We start from the raw sequence: 19,563 nt of genomic DNA, 5'->3' as shown, positions 1-19,563 counted from the left end.
AAAAAATCCTACGTAAGTCGCTTGTCACTGTCATAAGGAATCAGAAAAACTATTTTTTTTGGCTCCAGGTTTAAAATTATGGGAGAAAGTTTTCAGCCCGTGGACCACTACCAAAAAAACTTGCATGGAAGGAAATGCTGCACAGTTATCTTGTGATGAAATTACTCGAAAAAAATATTTTTCTGGTTCAATACATGTTATAAATTCCTTTTAACAACATTTCAACTCATCCCCTTATTGTGCCAAGAAAAAAAATTCCGAAATATGCCCATTTCTTTAGCTATACAGTGGTGTAACCCCTTAATGTTGTTCTGCAGTTTTGAACTGGAAGCTGCCAATTCAAACATCTTTACTATTCCCAGAAGGTAAACATGGATACTTATAACGCAAGCCGAGTTAAATATTCGAACACTGATGTGAAGTGAACCAAAATTGGTTCCCTTGGGGGTAAAGAGGAAACTATTTTATTCTCATCTGCCAACTGAGCAATTTATCTCCGTTGCTCCACTAGACTAAGATGAGGTAAAAGCAGAGCATCTAATAAAGGTTTGCTCTGCCACAAGCAAGAGGATTCAGTAATGAGAGCATGTGATTTCTCTCTGCTCTCCTAGTTACTGGGAAAAAATTGCACATCAAAATAAAAATCATGTTTTATGGGGGTAAAACATTTCTCTATCTCTTCGTTGCAAAGATGAGTAAAATGAAGCCTGACCGTACCCTACAGGTTTCTTATCAGAATTGTAAATCTAATAAGCTACCCGTTAAAGCAGGCGTCCCTCAAGGATCAAGCGTCGCACCAATACTTTACAATATTTTTACCTTTAGCATCTCAGCCACTGGGAGGAGTCTTCATATTCAGTCGACTGCAACGAAGCTTGAATATTTTCAATGATTTCCTGAAAAAATGGAATATTTCCACTAATGCGGCAAAAACACAATTGATTGTGTTTCCGCATAAGCCAAGAGCTCCTTCTCTTAAATTAAATAATAACCATATTATTATATTTAATGGTTTGGATTTAACGTGGTCAGATCAATGAAAATTCTATTTTTCTTCCTGAGCAGTTTGGATTTCGTATTGGACATTCAACTACTCATCAACTTGTGAGAGTAACTAACATGATAAAGGCAAATATCTCAGAGGGCTATTCCACTGGAGTTGCTCTTCTAGACATCGAAAAAGCTTTCGACAGTGTTTGGCACAAAGGTTTAATTGCCAAAATGTGGGATTTCAATCTTCCAATTTACATAATAAAGATAATTAAAAATTATCTTACTAACCGTAACCTACAGGTTTCTTATCAGAATTGTAAATCTAATAAGCTACCCGTTAAAGCAGGCGTCCCTTAAGGATCAAGCGTCGCACCAATACTTTACAATATTTTTACCTCTGATATTCCAAATCTACCTACAGGCTGTAAAAAGTCACTTTTCTGTGATGATACTAGCATCTCAGCCACTGGGAGGAGTCTTCATATTATCTGCAGTCGACTGCAACGAAGCTTGAATATTTTCAATTATTACCTGAAAAAATGGAAAATTTCCACTAATGCGGCAAAAACACAATTGATTGTGTTTCCGCATAAGCCAAGAGTTTCTTCTCTTAAATTAAATAATAACCAGATTATTAAATTTAATGGTTTGAATTTAACGTGGTCAGATCAAGTTAAATACTTTGGTTTGATTTACGATAAAAAAAAACTCACTTTTAAGGATCACATTGAAGGAATCCAACAAATATATAAAATGTTTATACCCTCTTATAAATAGGAATTCTAGGCTCTGCCTAAAGAACAAACTATTAATTTATAAACAAATATTTAGACCGGCAATGCTATATGCAGTGCCAATCTGGGCAAGTTGTTATGCTACTAGGAAGAAAACGCTTCAAAGGATTCAGAATAAAATTCTGAAAATGATTTTGAAGCGTCCTCCCTGGTTTAGCACAAATGAGTTGCACAGACTTGCAAACATAGAAACATTAGAAATTATGACGAACAGTATTATAAGCAACTTCCGACAAAAATCGTTGCAATCTTCAATTGCAACGATTAGCTCTCTTTATAGTTTATAAGTTAGTTACTTAACTGCGAAAGCATATTATAACTTAATAATAATTAACTGAATCATGTAAACAATAGGGATGAAAAGTCACCACTTGTGGCTGACACAATATACTAAATTAGAAATGTAATGCAAACAAAACAATATAATCAAATAGAAAATAATAAAAAAAACAGTTTGACGCATAATTTGAAAAAAATAATTTCGCCTGTGGTTGCCATTTTCGGAGCCTTGACCATATGCGGTGCGTATTCTCATGAGAAAAGTAAAAAGCACATAGCATGCGCTGGGCCATTCTTGTGATCATGAGAGTAAAAATATCGCGTGCAAAAAAATAATAGCGCGCGTGCATCATGTCTGATCCCAAGTTTCTATGTGATATAATCACTGTAATACTGTTCTGGTGGAAAAGCCCCCGGACCACGTCAAGGTACAGTATCATGCCGAGAGAGGAAAGGCGTTTTGCGGAAATTGTTATAACTTTAACAATATTTTTTAAATTAATTAATATTTTTTCATGTTCTCAAGCTGATTTTGCGAATTAGGCATTGTGCAACGCAATACATATAGCTACATACCTTTAAAAAAATCAAACTTTTCCGTTTTTTCCTCGCCTCAACATATATAACTTCTTAAAACGAATACATCTGTCTTAAGACGATAAATTAGGAAATTCTACTAAGTCGCTCAATTATTTTTTTAAATTGTAGAGAACGGAGTGTTTATTTGAGAAAAATAACATGATGCAAAAATGCCATCAGCGTATCTTCACCATAATGCTGTAGTGGAATGAAAAGTAAAGGGTTAAATTGTGACATTTCACAAAGTCGCTCAGTAAGTATTGTTTTTAGAAATGATATAGAAAGAAGTATTTATTTAAAACAACAAATGTGTATTTTAAATGATAATTAGTAATGATAAGCCAATTCTATAGGTAATCATGGTTAGTACTGATTACACTGAATTATATAAATACGTTAAAAAGTGAGCCTAAAAGTAAGAGCCAATGCGAAACGTAATCGAGGTTCTGCCACCTCTCTAAAGCATGTTTTAATGAAAAACCTTCCGTTTGAACTTGGGTAGATGCATCAAATACTGTGCCTAAATATGCTAAATTGATAAAGCAAAGAAAAAAGAATGTGCAGTTAATTGCCATTGACAGTACGGCGGTTTTGCTCTCTTTGTGCCTTTTACAAGGAACCGTGCATTTGTTCGCCGTTACACATGCTGAAAATATTTGAGCCAATTTCCTCCGTAAATTATATTCCACATAACTCCATGCTCCTATGGTCAGCAATGTTGCCCAAAGTTGAAAATTTAATCCATGTAGCACCGAAGAAATCACGTAGGTAAGAAACACAGCCAAGAATGTGCCGTAAGGTTTGAGTATGCGGAAAACATCTGCAATGATAGTAAAAAATGTTAAAATCCTGATTTAATCCATCTAGTAGTCAAATTATGCTTTTTTCAATTTCTGAATGATTGAATTGCATGGCTGGTTGTGAGATACAACCAGATTATGATTCATAGAAACGACGATAATAGGTGTTACTATAAACACTCATAGTAATAGACTCGCGGATGTAAAAACTGCAAAACTGGTAACTAGAAAAACAAGCATGTTAAACTGGCATCACCCAAAAATGTGCAAGCTAAAACGTGCTCGACTGTATTCTATCATCTGTTCTTACCAAAATAATTTTTCAAGAGGTTCAATATATGAATTAAAAGAAAAGTAATACGTATGATACTGAGCGTTGCTTTGCATTGTGACGATGATTTTGGCGGATTGCACACTGGCTTCATCATGTTTGACTGCTGATTATCTAATAAGAGTTGCTTAAGAAGTGGTAAGTAGGAATACCAATCCGACCCATATTAAAACCTCAACAGCATGATAGCCATCATTGCCGGCTGCACCCTTCTCTTTCGTTCACGGGGAAGGATAAAGGATAAGGTAGACGGGAAGTGTTGATGCTCTACCTACTTAACGGAAGGTAGACGATTCATCAGACTCTTCCATAGGTGTGGAGTAGTTGGTAGTTTGGAAGAGAATAAGGTCCAAGCAAGCGATGCGACCTGTAAAGCATAGTTTATTAGGTAGTTGTTTAGTTAGGCTTCGAGTACATGATCTTTTTAAACGATGGCTAGCCGACTACCGAGAGTATCCTATGTTTTCTAATCAAAAGCAATTTCAAATCCACACGGCCGACCGTGGGAGTATTGCCTAAAAAAGTTAATCTTATCTGCGTAATGGGATCACTATTTATTGCAACAGTATTTAGACAGGTTTTGTAATTCCTTCCCTGCGATATATTTAATAGGAGTGATAACACGTTATATAGACAAAGAGTTATGATAGCGCGAGATCACGGCTTACATATACTAGGCTAGCTCGTTAGAGTGTAAACATTTGACGAGAGCGCGTCATAGAAATCGTCGGCGAAAACAATTACATGAAATTCAAATATTGTTTGCTGCTAACGAATGATCGGCACCTGGTAAATCACAAGGAAGCTATGCGGATGTCCAAAACCTTTGCTATGATCAGAAAATTACGGTGGGATATGTTTTCTATGGCATGCATCCAAATTCCCGATTTACGCTAATAATCAAATAGATGAACTGATTATCCACTGTGTCTAGTGTAATTATGGCGTAATTTACGTCAAAAATCCATTGCACACTATTTTTTTCCACCGTAGGAGATCGAATATTGTCAATTAACAACTTTCGAGAAATCCGTTTGTTTATCTCAACCAGGCATTGCATTTATCGCTCATATGAGTAAATGCGCCCGGATAGTTTGCTACTGCGACAATAAAAACGCTTTTAATCCACCTAACAGTGTGATGAGACATTTCTTATAACTCTTATCACTCTCTTCGGATATTATATCGTTTGAGAACATTTAGAACTTGATGCTTCGCGATGTTTTTGATAACACATACTACATGGGAAAGTGGCAGGACTCAGAGAATCGCTCAAATCAGCATAGGACAACATCAGTGCTAGAAATCTCAAATCAAATCAATGGGAAGCGAAAAAATGGCCCATAAAATAGACATAGCTACGAATTATTGTTAATGCTCTGTTAATAAAATATCTAAATTGTGGTGGGAAAACTGAATTTTCCTAAAGGGGTTATATATTGTACTGAGCCAAAAAAATCGCATTTTTTTAATCGATTTGAAGTTTATACTTTACTCAAATTACCAACGCGACTGAGAACTAAGAAATCAACGCTTTTTCTTGAAAAGGGCGATACTAGCAGTGATACCATTCAAAGAAAATCAACAGTGAATATTTCCAGACTTTTATTTCCTATTTAAGAACTATTTTGTTTTTTATATCCTACATTGCATGATTCAGTGATCGAAACCTAAAACTTCATAAAGTATTTGAAATTATTAAATTAAAATTTGTTTTTGCTATTGAAATTTACAAAATGATAGTATCGCCCCTTTGGTGATTGTTTACCTTTTCGGTCCCACCTATCAGCATTGAAGTATCGTTCTTACGTTTTTTTACAATAACTACCGTTCTACACTACCGATTTCGTCCGGGTTTTTTTCAATAGCGATCATTGTTACTATTTACAGCTGGTATCAGCTTGATAATCCTAAAAAATACGAAAATGACAGTTTCGCTTCTAAACTGCTAGCAAAAAAAAGTATCGCCCTGTTTGTTTGCATGGAGCGTGGAGGGCGAAACTTTAAATAAACAAACAAAAATACAGTTTCGCCCGTTGTATTTTTTGCTGTAGTTTAAGAAAGCAATATCGTAGAATCAAAAATTTTAGGTTAATTGGTTGCGTTTCAAAGCCCTCATTCGCATGTATGAAAAAAGCCTTATGTTTAAATTTGTAAGTATCGCCATTTTCACATAAAAGGGTTGAAATGAAATCGCAGCTCTGGATATCACGCTATCTCTGAAGTGCATGCGTGCATAGTTCCAAATTTTACTTCGACATCGACTTTTTCTAAAGGTGACTTCCCAGTAGTATCCTTGATTTGAATTATTATCGCTAATCCTAATGCTAAAGAACAAAAAAAAACCTCTCGAAAACGAACCGTTTGGGAAAGTCATCATCATTACTGGAATTTTCATTTTCACGCAACTTTTCGATAACCTTCCGTCACTTGCGTTAATGCACTGTGTGCACAGTGCTCTGAAAATCTAGCGAAATCGACTTAGGGCACCAGCGGGTCTAATTCAGAGCTATCTGCGCGGCGAGTAAAGTAAAGAATACTAAAAATTAATTTCTATTCCATAATTTTCAGTTCAGCAATTCGAGAGATCATGCTCACCGCAAGCCATGAAAAATAGACTACGTTGCGCAGCGATGGTCACTATTTATTAAAAAATCACGGTTAAATAAAAAAAATTATACTGTTAAAAAATTTCAAATAATTTATAATTTTCACAAACTTATTAAGACAAATTGTTTAATAATCTTTCGTAATATTGTGTAAGAAAAAAGCTGAAAATTTCAATATTTTCTCTATCTGCAACATATTAACCCTTAAGTATACCAATTAATTGGTATACGAATTGGAATAGGTTCGCCAAATTTTGGAAGAAGTCTATAAAAAAACCCCTTGAAAATTACCTAAAAATTGTTGTAGTTCGATACAATAAAAAATCCCCAAAAATGAAATGTACCTATTAATGTGAAACACAGTGAATAATACATACAATAAAGACCCATTTTTATCAGTCTCATGGTATATTTTAGGCTGACAAAATGGGGACATTGACTAAATCGGGCAATTTTTTTTTCTTTATAATAAACCGAAGCTGTTAAAATATTCTTCCCGTCCCTTGATGTAGTCTGATAACTATTTCTGATTATGATGAACTTTTTATTTTCGCATATTTCCATCTTCATGATAAGGAAAACATGCTCAAGAAAGGATTTACTCGAATTCAGTCTTGTTCGTCTGCTAGAGCCCATCAAACATTGTTCATATTTAGCTGATAAAATCAGGGTTTCAATGTATTATAATAGATATTCAGCAATCGAAGAAGTTTCTTGTGAACGAGTGTAGAACGACTTTGTTTCTACTTACTTGAAGTCAGCGGCGTAGCCAGAAATTCGGTTTGGTGGGGGTTTGGTGAAAATCGATCATACTGTCCAAACGGCATAATTCCGAAACCGTAATTTTTGAAGTTTTAAAATTATGCAGAATTAATTTTTCAGAAAATAGTAACAGAGTTCGTGTCTAGCGAATTTGTTGAGACTTTATTGTAGTCATGAATATTAACCTGAGAAAATTCACCACGAATACTTCTTGGACGATATACCGTCAAAATTATTTTATCAAATGATGCGCTGTTTAACGTTTGTAAAACTCATCGAAGATACTAAACCTCCGAAATTGGTGGTTTCAAAATGATGCTATCTTGACCTTAAATTACTGATTTTAAACATTTGACCTATACATATAATTGGTCATACAACAAAAATCAAATGCTCATCAAAATCGATCAGAACCTGCTAGAATCGAATGGAAATCATCATTTTTCATAAATTTCTCTCTACATTCGGAAAGTGTTATCCTCGTTATTAATCATATTACGTTTTCGTCTCAACTCGACGCATTCCCAAAATAAAAACCTGTCTTAATCCACCTAGTGGTGCAATTGTGCTTGTCTCATTTGTCCAGACTACGATTCCATGGCTGGTTATGTTCAATACAATGGTGGAAATGAATATTACATGTTCAGTACGATTTGCACATACATACAATGGATCGACAGCCACGATCTTGAGATACTATGTGATACTGAAACATCGCTTGAAACCAGCGGCGCATCATGGAGAAAGGTCCGGGAGGTCCAGATCCTGCCGAAAATTTTCAACTTGTTAAGAAATTTTAAACTAGTTTTTTTGCATAACCTTTCTATATGAGAAAGACAAAAATGTACCAAAGTCCAAAAAAAGTCAATTTTTGTCAAACATCTCAATGTTTCATGTATTTTAAAGTCATTTGGCATCAAAAATACAAATTTGATTTTGAAATTTTTTCATTTCAGTTTATATGGGAATTTGCTGTGTGATTGCACTTTTCAACTCGTAACTCCGGAACCGGAAGTCCAATCAATAAAAAATTCAATAGCAGCCGATGGGAAGGTTGTACCTTTCATTTGAGACTAACTTTGTGCAAATCGGTCCAGCCATCTCTGAGAAACAGAGGTCACATTTTTTCCACATACACACATACATACACACACAGACATTTTCCGATCTCGACGAACTCAGTCGATTGGCATATGACACTCGGCCCTCCGGGTCGGGATTAGATTGACGAATTTTAGAGTGAATGAGAAAGGCAGGAACATTTTTAGCAAATGTTGAAAGTTATGCATTTTTTGGTGAGCAGTTCTATGTTTCATAGACATTAAATCAATTTTAACTTCTCTTCCAATTAAATAAAGACCCTTATTACAGTACATCTCTACAAAAACGAGCTCAATTTGAAAATAAATCTGAGGACTATGATTGATTACAGAACTCTGTAATTTTCTATTGGAATGTTTTCAGGCAGGAATTTGATATTGATGCTATTAGACAACTGTGAAATCAAGACCAATAGATCAGTTACATATCAGGACCCCATTCCGACAATTTATCAAAAGTCCTCATTATGTTTACAACAACAGGTTATCAATCTACGGATCAGATAATTGTTATTGTAATATTGAATTAAATCAGTCTGCATCAATAAATTTTCAACTTCAATCCAATATTTTTTTAGCGTGGGGGGGGGGGGGGGTGGGGGGCGTTGTGTGGTGTTAAACCCCAAAACCTTCTCTGGGCTACGCCGTTGCTTGGAGTTATTTATTTCGCTTTTCATTTTCCGGTATGTTTCAGATCGATCCGATGGTCATTAGTTAGAAAAATTGCAGTCAGAAGGTTCGCACAAATGAACATTTTTGCACTGATAAGTTATCAAGTTCCTTCCAGACAACTTGGAAGTGTTCGGTGATTATTTCTTGCGGTTGTAGATAGAAAAATTAAATACAAAATTCGATTTGTCGAAATAATGTTTGGCTTATTTCAATGGATTATTTCTATATTGAACAATAAATAGGCGACAAAGAGTAATCCACAAACAACAAGTCATAACTTTTAAAGTATTCAAAATAGATATTTGAAGTCTTCAGTAAAGTTATTCGCAAAAGTAAGAGCTACAAATTTGTAGAAGGCATCATTTCGATATAATCACTTCCAAGAAAATTTGTGAAAATATCTCACTTATAGGGGGATTAATCAGCAAAAGCACAATACCAAAAGAAAGGGCATATTTTCTCCATTAAATTCTCCGAAGATACTATTGACCTAAAATAAGCCGTTTTGGCGTTAATAATAGATTACATGTTTTTGGTCATATTTCTGGCAATGGGAGATGATAAAAATCTTTCGTCCGCATTTAATGTTAAATATCTTTTTTGATAATAGTCCGATTTCAACAATCTATAGCTTGTTCGAAAGGTATTCGTTAAAGCTGTCCAAATACATATAAATTGTTAATCTATATTGTCAATTTCGGCAGATAATTCAAAAAAACTGCAAAAAACGCCATTTTTACGCATTCAAACATTCATATCTTTGAAACTAAACATCAGAATCAAAAACAAATTAATAGCGTTCATACTGTTTTTTAGTTATTTCATTTAAAATTGGTTTGGATAAGATCGATTCAGCCATTGCTGAGAAACACGAATGAGAATTTGTCCGTTACATACACACACACACAGACATACACACACACACACAGACATTGTCCCAAATCGTCGAGCTGAGTCGATTGGTATATAAGACTCGGCCCTCCGGGCCTCGGAAAAAATCTTGAAAGTTTGAGCGAATTCTATACATTTCTTTTATAAGAAATGTAAAACTCACATTTTCACACGAAAAGTTATTGTCATTCACACAACTTCTCCGGATAAATACAACGTGTTATTTCTCCGGATAAATTAAACAGCCGGAGAATGAGTGAATGAGTTTTTCACGGTATCTTTTCTTCGCTCGCTGCTTTCCTGCCGTTATTCCAAAACACGAAAAAACAAGTCTATCATTTTTCTTTGCCGCTTTTCTTTGTAATTAAGTGTATTTTTTAAGTTTTTATTGTTTTCCACGAAATTAAAATTTTATCACCTTCTCCGGTGAGAAGGAAAAAGTCAAATAAATTTTATCCGGAAAATCATTCTCATGCTATTTGTGGAGACGGAGAATTTTGCGACTCATCTTATCTCGGAAAAGTTGGACATCGGATAAGCTTCTTTTCGCGTGAGTGAGAGAGAATTACAATGCCTGATCTCAACGATTTCTCTGACGTCACCGAAAACTGTCAATTCGCGGAATAGCATAGCTTTCTTTGAGCCGTGGCGCGAGATGTTATACATCAAGGAAAGTATTTCCTATTTTACGTGTCGGATGATTTGCAAAATAATGCATATGAGCGATAATAACGACCCATGATCATCGATACTAGTCCGATTAAAGCCTTGTTGCGGCTGATTGCCGATCAGCTATTGAAGTACAATACTTTTAACGTTTCAATATAGGGGTCCCGTTTCAAAGTTTCTGCTGAGATATTTTCCCAGTTTTCAAATGCGAATAACTTCTGTTGCACTGATTGAAATCGCTATATTTTTGCACTATCTGATCGGAAATATGTGCACGTATATTGTATTTGATTCTGTAAAATGTACTAGTGTGGGTGTTCCTATAGTTGAGGTGTACCAATAGTTGCAGTAGTGGGTACCTAACTGAGGTACCAACCATCAACAAATATTTCTTTATCGATTCATCGCACTAAAATTATGCTACAAAAAACTGTTATCCTTGACATTCGCTCAAATAACTATTGAAAAAAAATGATTTTCTAAGAATTTTGAGCTCCCTTGCACCTACAGTTGATATAGTGTACCTATAGTTGCAAGTCCTATAAGAAAGCAATGGGATTTTCAACAATAGGAACCGAAATTAGCGATTGCACCACTATTGGTACATGTGTTCCTATAGTGGTACAAGCGGTTTTGAATACATAAATTGGTTATTAAACCATCTTTATATTTTCCTATGAAGTAGGGACTGAAAGCTTTCGTTTAATGTATTAACACTGCCCATCTATTCATCGATTTTTTATCAAAAGTTTCCCTTAAGTATGCGACTATTGGTACATCCACCCTATTACTATAATTAACAAAAATAATGTATTTTGTGAAAGTGGTAATTATCAGCGCTGATTGGTTCGAACAATTGGAATTTTTCCGCAACTTGTCATGGAAAGGGTCCTTGTGATGCTTTGGGAGGAGTATTGAAACGAAGCGGCTGCGAAAGCGAGTTTGCAAGGTCATCATATAACAACAGCCCAAGAACTTTATAATTGGGCTATTTCTAAGCCAGATTCACAAATACACTATCAGCTTTTTCGGAATCCGAATAGGGTAATTTAAGGAGAGATGCCGCACATTTCTTAAAATCAAACCTGGATCAAAATAAACCATTCAATATTTGATAAAATCATTTTTATCTATTGCGGCGTTTCCAAAACACTGTGAAATGGTTTTTTTCATGAAAAAAAATCATCAAATTTCCATGAACATTTAAAAAAAGGTCATTGCGGGAGAGATGCCGCATGTGCGGGTGAGACGCCGCACTTGGTCACAAACTGAAAATGGTGAACAAAAGTATTTTATAGCTATCGTTGATGTTTTTGTGATTAGAGATCTTCAGCTGAGTTTCATGAAGTTTGATTGCACCTATAAATCGGCCAGCACCTTCATTTTTGCCTTTCTCGATAGAAAGGTATTGCAATTGCTCTGAAAACCGACTTTTTAACGGAGGCCCGGATGGCCGAAGGAAATATACCATTCGATTCAGTTCGTCGAGTTCGGCAAATGTCTGTGCGTGTGTATGTATGTGTGTATGTAAGCATGTGTGTGTATGTACGTCTGTGTGGGTATGTGACCAAAATGTCACTCATTTTCCTCAGAGATGGCTGAACCGATTTTGACAAACTTTGACTCAAATGAAAGGTATTGCGCACCCGTAAATGGCTAACAAGTTTCATCCCGATCCGACTTCCGGTTCTGGAGTTACGGGTTGTGGCGAGCGATCACATAGCAAATAGCGATTCAAACCGATACTCCGTTGAAAGCAAAAAAGGTAAAAATTTAGCTAAAATGTCTCTCAAACAACTTAAATTTGCAGTTCTAGGTCACCAACGGCCAACCAAACTTTCGTTGACTACATTGACCACCATAGACGGTTCCGGAAGTGCCAGGGAAAAGCGGCCTTCTTTCAAAATTGACGACCTCACATCAGTTTCTCGAAAATGATTGGGCCGATTTTCACAAACTTAGTCCCAAATGATAGCTATAATATCCCCACAGATGTCTATAAAATTTCGCACGGATCGCTTATATGGTTCCGGAAATAAAGACTTCTTTTATAAGCCGGAACTCAAAATTTTTTTCTATGGGGGGACCCCATGAAATTTCGGAAATCGAGTTCGTATTTTTGATGCCAAACAGCTTTAAAATGCATGAAACGTCGAAATTTTATTTTATCTCGAAATTTTTTTTTTATAAAAATCGACTTTTTGGGACCGATTTCGCTCCCTTTTTCAATTCAATATTACCGTGGCTAGTTTTTCTTTTGCAAAATTGTAGAACTCGAATAATGATTTATTTTCTTGTATATAGTTGTCAAGTCATGTATAATAAAATTGTAATGTATATATTTGAAAGCTTTTAATAAATATAAGCAACTAAAAAATTCTCGTATTCATGATTGAGAAAGGCACAATTGCACCGCTCGGTGGATTAAAACAGGTTTCTTAAGGGGGTAATACCATTTATAGAAACATTTTTTATTCAACATTTCAAAAATATTTTTCTTTTGAAGCCTCGTGTAACGGTTAAGTTGAAGTAATTTTATTAAGGGTACTATTTATGTACGAGCGATATATATCTATGTGTTGGTTGGGGTTCCTTAAAAGCTGGTTTTGGTTGTTTCTCTTAACAATGAATTTATACAACTTAGGTTTGTTCTTGAAAGATTCATTTTGAAAAAGCATCAATTCGTTGGAATTTTTATTTTTATCCCAAGATTGACATCACTACAAATCAATGCGTTCACTAAAATTAGTGCCTGAAACTTTAAAGAATAAACCGAAGTAACTAATACTTAGATACATATCGCCCGTTGAAGCATATATATATATATATATATATATATATATATATATATATATATATATATATATATATATATATATATATATATATATATATATATATATATATATATATATATATATATATATATATATATATATATATATATATATATATATATATATATATATATATATATATATATATATATATATATATATATATATATATATATATATATATATATATATATATATATATATATAATTGTGTTAGGACCGTTAGCTTGTGAAAATTCCTTACTAATAACTTATACCTGACGCAAATGATCATTTAATGACATTCCGAGGTGAAAAAATACATTTTAGCTTTGTATCCTCCGCCATCGAGTGCGGAATCTCACCAGAATGCATTCTAAAAGGTCCCAGCTCTTCAACCGATACATGATTTACCAAAAAAAAATCGAACAATTTAAAAAAAAAACGATTTAATCCACCTAGCAGTGAGATGAGACATTTCTTACACATATCAATATTGGATTAGTTTGCAGAACTCATGAGAAGTAGGCACCCAACTAGAGGTGGGATGAAAACAGTTTCTAGTCTTGCACGAATAAAATCTCGAATGAAATGAATAAATTATAGAAAATCTACAAAACGAACAAAATATAAAATAAAGCAAAAATGAAATAATAGGTTTTTAAATTAATAAAATGAGTAGAAAAATTAATGTAAATCAAAATTATAAAATACTCGAATCGAATTAGATTAGGTTATTAAATAAAAATTAAGATTATATTTAGAAATAGTTAAAAGATTAATAGAATAAATTGACTCATACTAACAAATTGAATGAAATAAAAGGAATGACTGAACATGAAATGCATAAGATTAAAAATATGAATAAAATGAATCAAATGAATCAAATGAATCAAATGAATCAAATGAATCAAATGAATCAAATGAATCGAATGAATCAAATGAATCAAATGAATCAAATGAATCAAATGAATCAAATGAATCAAATGAATCAAATGAATCAAATGAATCAAATGAATCAAATGAATCAAATGAATCAAATGAATCAAATGAATCAAATGAATCAAATGAATCAAATGAATCAAATGAATCAAATGAATCAAATGAATCAAATGAATCAAATGAATCAAATGAATCAAATGAATCAAATGAATCAAATGAATCAAATGAATCAAATGAATCAAATGAGTCAAATGAATCAAATGAATCAAATGAATCAAATGAATCAAATGAATCAAATGAATCAAATGAATCAAATGAATCAAATGAATCAAATGAATCAAATGAATCAAATGAATCAAATTGATTTAATTCATCCAGTGAATACAATGAATCAAATGAATGAAATGGATCAAATGAATAAAATGAATGGATGAACAAAATGAATAAAGTAAAAAATGAATAAAATACATAAATAAACAAACGAATCAAATAAACAAAATGAGCTGAAGTGATAAAATGAATAAAAAGAAGAAAATGAGCAGAATAAAATGCATTGATTAAAATGAAAAATTAAACGATGGTAAAAGGTTATAAAATAATAATCTTTAAATTTAATTGTATCAAATAAACTATTTGGATGAAATGATTAAAATTGAAAAAGTAGTCAGATTATTAAAATGAAGAACCTGAACAAAATGAATAAACTGGGAAAAATGAATAGAATGCATGCAATGAATAAAATAAGTTAAATGAATAATATGAGTAAAATGCATAAAAAACTAAACTGATCCGAGTGAATCCAAAGAATGAAACGAATAAAATAAGTAAAATGACGCAAATGAACAAAACGAATAAAAATATGCTGAATGGAATAAGTAATTAAAATGAAATGATCATATATTTAAAGTTAAAAAACATTTTTGAATAAAGAAAATGAATAAACCGGATTGTACGAATTTGAGAACCATTGCATCAGTAAGTTTTGAAATGTTTTTGAAAATCCCATCTTCTGAGAAAAGGCTAATAAATATACAATGGACTTTCTAGGGCTTCCGTCTTTTTTTGGTGTTATTCTTTACATGACGGCGTTGTTTTAAGATTATCTGGTGTATCTACTTTATTGTTGGACCTTAATTAGTTATCAAATTAAAAGAACTCTGTAGTCACTTCTAGAAAAAAACAAAGTGCTATCGATTCTAAAACCAACTGACCACCGGTAAGCGAAAACCTGTAATATCACAAAGGTGTGTTACTAATATAAATTTTTTTAAACAAATAAAAAAACAACCCATGCTAACACGAGCAATGGAAGCAGAGTTAAACAACCGCGTAACAGAATTGACGCGACAATTAGAGGAGCAGCGACTCGAAATTAACGAGCTAATATCTTCGCAAGTAGTGGCTAGTGATAGGCAACATCCATTAGTGCTAACGCTGCCATCGCAAGCGCCGGTGTACGACTCATATCGGATTCCCGATATAGTCAAACTAATCCCTACCTATAGTGGGGAACCGGCACTATTGGCCACTTGGCTAGAATCAATGGACCAAAAACTCCAATTTGCCCAAAGAGCAGTGCCATCAGCGGAAACCCTCTCCGAGGTGATGCCACTATGGACTGGTGTCATTCGTGACAAAATTCTAGGGAAAGCAAACGAGGCTCTAGTAGAAAACCTCGCACCAACCGAATGGGGTGCAATAAAAACTACTTTAAAAGAATTTTTCGGGGATAAGCGTGACTTATCCACGCTTCTGTCCAAAATACCGTACTTAAAACAATCGTCACTAGAGCTAGATGAGTACTATCGTGAATGTCGGACGTTACTGTCAGACATAAGCGCGAAAATTGCTCTCGATGATTCGCTACGACCTTGCGCAAAGGTTATGATGGATTCATATGAATCCATGGTTACCACCTCATTCGTAGACGGCTTAAATGACTCAATTTCGTCCCGCACTAGTGGGCCATCAAATTTGCTGGCAGACTATCAGAGTGCACTAGGTCAATCCAAAGAATGGAAAGGAAAATTTCCTAAACCGAAATTTCCCATGACTAATCCCTCCACCATGCCAAGAAGCCAATATTATCATTCCAACACCAGGCCGGCTTATCCACAAAAACCTCAGAACCACAATAATAGTACAGGACCCACACAAAATCAATATAATTCTGCTAGACCTACGACCTACTCTTACAACAACCCTAGACACCAATACCAAAATTATCCAAATAATTCAAGGCCACCACAGTACCATCATGCTCGTTTTCCTCAACAAAATGTCAAGCTGGAGCCAAGATCCCAGCAAAATTTCAAAAATAATACACCACCCATTCGCTACCAAGAAATTGAAGAAAAAATATTCGATCAACCCGAAATGGAAAATAACCCCCATATCGATGAACAACAAGACGGTCCCGACAGTAATCATATTGACGAACCAAATTTTCGATTAGCAGCAGAGCAACCACCGGAGGAATAACAAGTAATAACTTTCTTCCTTACGTCGAGATGCAAACTCGACTAGGAACAATTCGTTTGCTGATAGATACGGGAGCGAATAAAAATTATATCTCTCCGCATCTCGCACCGAAACATTTTTGTAGGACTGGCCCTCCTAGCCAGATAAAAAATATTAGTGGCACGCACATCGTTAATGCATACACTTTTCTGAACCCCTTCTACAATTACCAGAAAGGTATTCCAAAACAAAAAATTTTCGTCTTTAAATTTCACGAGTTCTTTGACGGACTCATTGGCTATGAGTCATTACGATCAATAGGAGCCATAATTAACACCACAACAAACCAATTATTAGTGAACAAGCAAATTATTCCAATGAAACGTAAATACCCTACAACGTGTCACTTGAATTTTCTAGAGAATGAATGGATAACCAAAACTTCTCCGACTACTGCAGAGGCGGGTGACTTTTACTTAGACCAAGACCTCCAAATTGCACCCAACGTTTTTATCCCATCCGGTATATTCCGAGTGGAGGAAAATAAAACTGTTTTTCCTTTTGTTAATGTCAACAAAAGCCCGGTCTGTGTGGATGTGGACACCGAACAGGTCATGGTACAGATGAGTAATTTTAATGAAATTAAACCTCCCCGTGGGGGAACGCAAAGAGTGGATTCGTTAATTAATACTCTTCGTTTAGATCACCTAAATAGTGAAGAAAAATCAAAAGTTAAACATTTAATTGCTAGACACCCGGACATTTTCTACATTCAGGGCACAGACCTTTCATTCTCTGACACAATAAAACACGAAATAAGAACGACCGATGAGCTTCCTACGTACAGTAAAAGTTACAGGTACCCCTACTGCCATAAGCAGGAAGTACAAAGACAAATTAACAACATGCTCACCCAAGGGATTATAAGGCCTAGTACCTCCCCCTGGGTATCTCCAATATGGATTGTTCCGAAAAAGGCTGATGCCTCAGGACAGCAAAAATGGCGCCTTGTAGTCGACTACAGGAAAGTAAACGAAAAAACTGTAGACGATCAATACCCCTTGCCTAACATTACAGGAATTTTGGACAAGCTCGGTAGGTGCCAATACTTCACTACACTGGACTTAGCATCTGGCTTTCACCAGATCGAAGTTCATCCCAAAGACGTTGAAAAAACAGCTTTCGCAGTAGAAGGAGGATTGTATGAATATTTACGAATGCCCTTCTTGCTTAAAAACGCGCCTGCTGCCTTTCAGCGCGTCATGGATCACGTCTTAAGAGACCTTATAGGTAAATGTTGTCTGGTCTACATGGACGACATTATCGTTTTTTCGACTTCTTTACAAGAACGCATCGAAAATCTTGAAAAGATATTTAAAGCATCGGAGAAAGTAAATTTGAAAATTCAGCTCGATAAGAGCGAATTCTTGAAAAAAGAGGTTGAGTTCTTAGGTCACGTTGTTACAGACCAAGGAGTCAAACCCAATCCGAACAAATTAACAGCAATACAAAACTGGCCGATACCCAAGAACCAAAAAGAACTAAAAGGTTGTCTTGGAATTTTGGGCTATTATAGACGCTTCATCCGAGACTTTGCAAAAATAGCAAAACCCCTTACTGCGCAACTGCGAAAAGGAGAACACGTTGAGCACACTCCGCAGTTTCTAAAAACATACCACTTGTGTAAGACACTTCTAACGAGCAGCGACATACTGCAATATCCAGACTTTGAACGTCCATTTATTTTAACTACCGACGCAAGCAACTTTGCATTAGGTGCGGTTCTCTCTCAAGGATCCATTGGCAGGGACCGACCAGTCGCGTTCGCGTCACGAACATTAACTAAGTCCGAGGAAAACTACTCGGCTATCGAAAAAGAGTTGCTGGCAATTGAATGGGCAACTAAATACTTCCGATCCTATCTATTTGGAAGGAAGTTTACGCTCTATACCGATCACCAACCCCTAACGTACGCCCTTAACTTGAAAACCCCCAATTCGAAGCTAGTAAAACGGAGACTCCAGCTAGTGGAATTCGACTTCGAAATAAAATACCGACCTGGAAGACAAAATGTTGTGGCCGATGGTTTATCTAGAATCCAAAGGTCTGAGATTAACATAAACGAAACTGACTCAGACGCTAGTTCAGTCCATTCAGCGGATACTGATCAATCCGAATTCATTGCATTTACTGAACTTCCAATTAACATGTTCTCTAATCAAATCATTCTAAAATACGGAGATAGTGATTCGGAAGCCTATGAGAAAATCTTTCCCCGAACCTTTCGCCGAACGATCACCAAAGTAGCTTTTGGCATCCCCGTATTGATAAGAATATTTCGAGAATGTATGGACTTGAGAAGGAATAACGGTTTGATGTGTCCAGAGAGCCTAATACCGACAAGTAGTATACAAGAACTACTTTAGCCGTTGCAAAACTTTCAAGATTAAAATTTCACAGAAACTGTTGATCGACATTACAGAGGAACCCAAACAAGACCTTCTCATAGAACAAGCCAATGAAATCGCCCACAGAGGTATAAAAGAAAATAAAGAGGAGATTCTTAGACGGTATTATTTCCCGAACATAAAACGTAAAGTCAGGAAATACATCATACTTTGGGATATTTGTAACAAAATGAAGTACGAACGGAAACCTTATAAGATAATTCATGGCGAAACTCCCATACCCAAAACACCATTAGACATAATTCACGTGGATATCTTCATCTCCCAACCGTACATATTTCCCTCAACCGTCGACAAACTGACAAGGTTTGGAACACTCATTCCAATTAGGTCCAGATCCATTCCCGATGTCAGGAAAGCTCTTATAAAATACTTTTCCCTCTACGGTTCACCGAAGC

General features: G+C 35.1%; 1 protein-coding gene across 2 annotated transcripts in view; it reads right to left on the bottom strand.

Moving 5' to 3' along the window:
• The window catches only part of LOC131688809 (protein-serine O-palmitoleoyltransferase porcupine), a 602,121-nt gene that overhangs the window by 5,748 nt on the left and 576,810 nt on the right, over positions 1 to 19,563 (bottom strand). Inside the window, exon 6 of one of the 2 annotated variants that reach the window (XM_058973344.1) lies at positions 3,230 to 3,465. In XM_058973344.1, the coding sequence (XP_058829327.1) occupies positions 3,230 to 3,465 (236 nt within the window). Of the gene's footprint in view, positions 1 to 3,229; positions 3,466 to 19,563 lie in introns of those variants that run through there. The other variant, XM_058973347.1, reaches the window with a different exon arrangement.

The sequence above is a fragment of the Topomyia yanbarensis genome, chromosome 3, assembly GCF_030247195.1.
Source record: "Topomyia yanbarensis strain Yona2022 chromosome 3, ASM3024719v1, whole genome shotgun sequence".
Lineage (NCBI taxonomy): Eukaryota > Metazoa > Arthropoda > Insecta > Diptera > Culicidae > Topomyia > Topomyia yanbarensis.
Note: the sequence above shows the minus strand (reverse complement) of the source record. Positions and strands in the feature narration are given on the sequence as shown.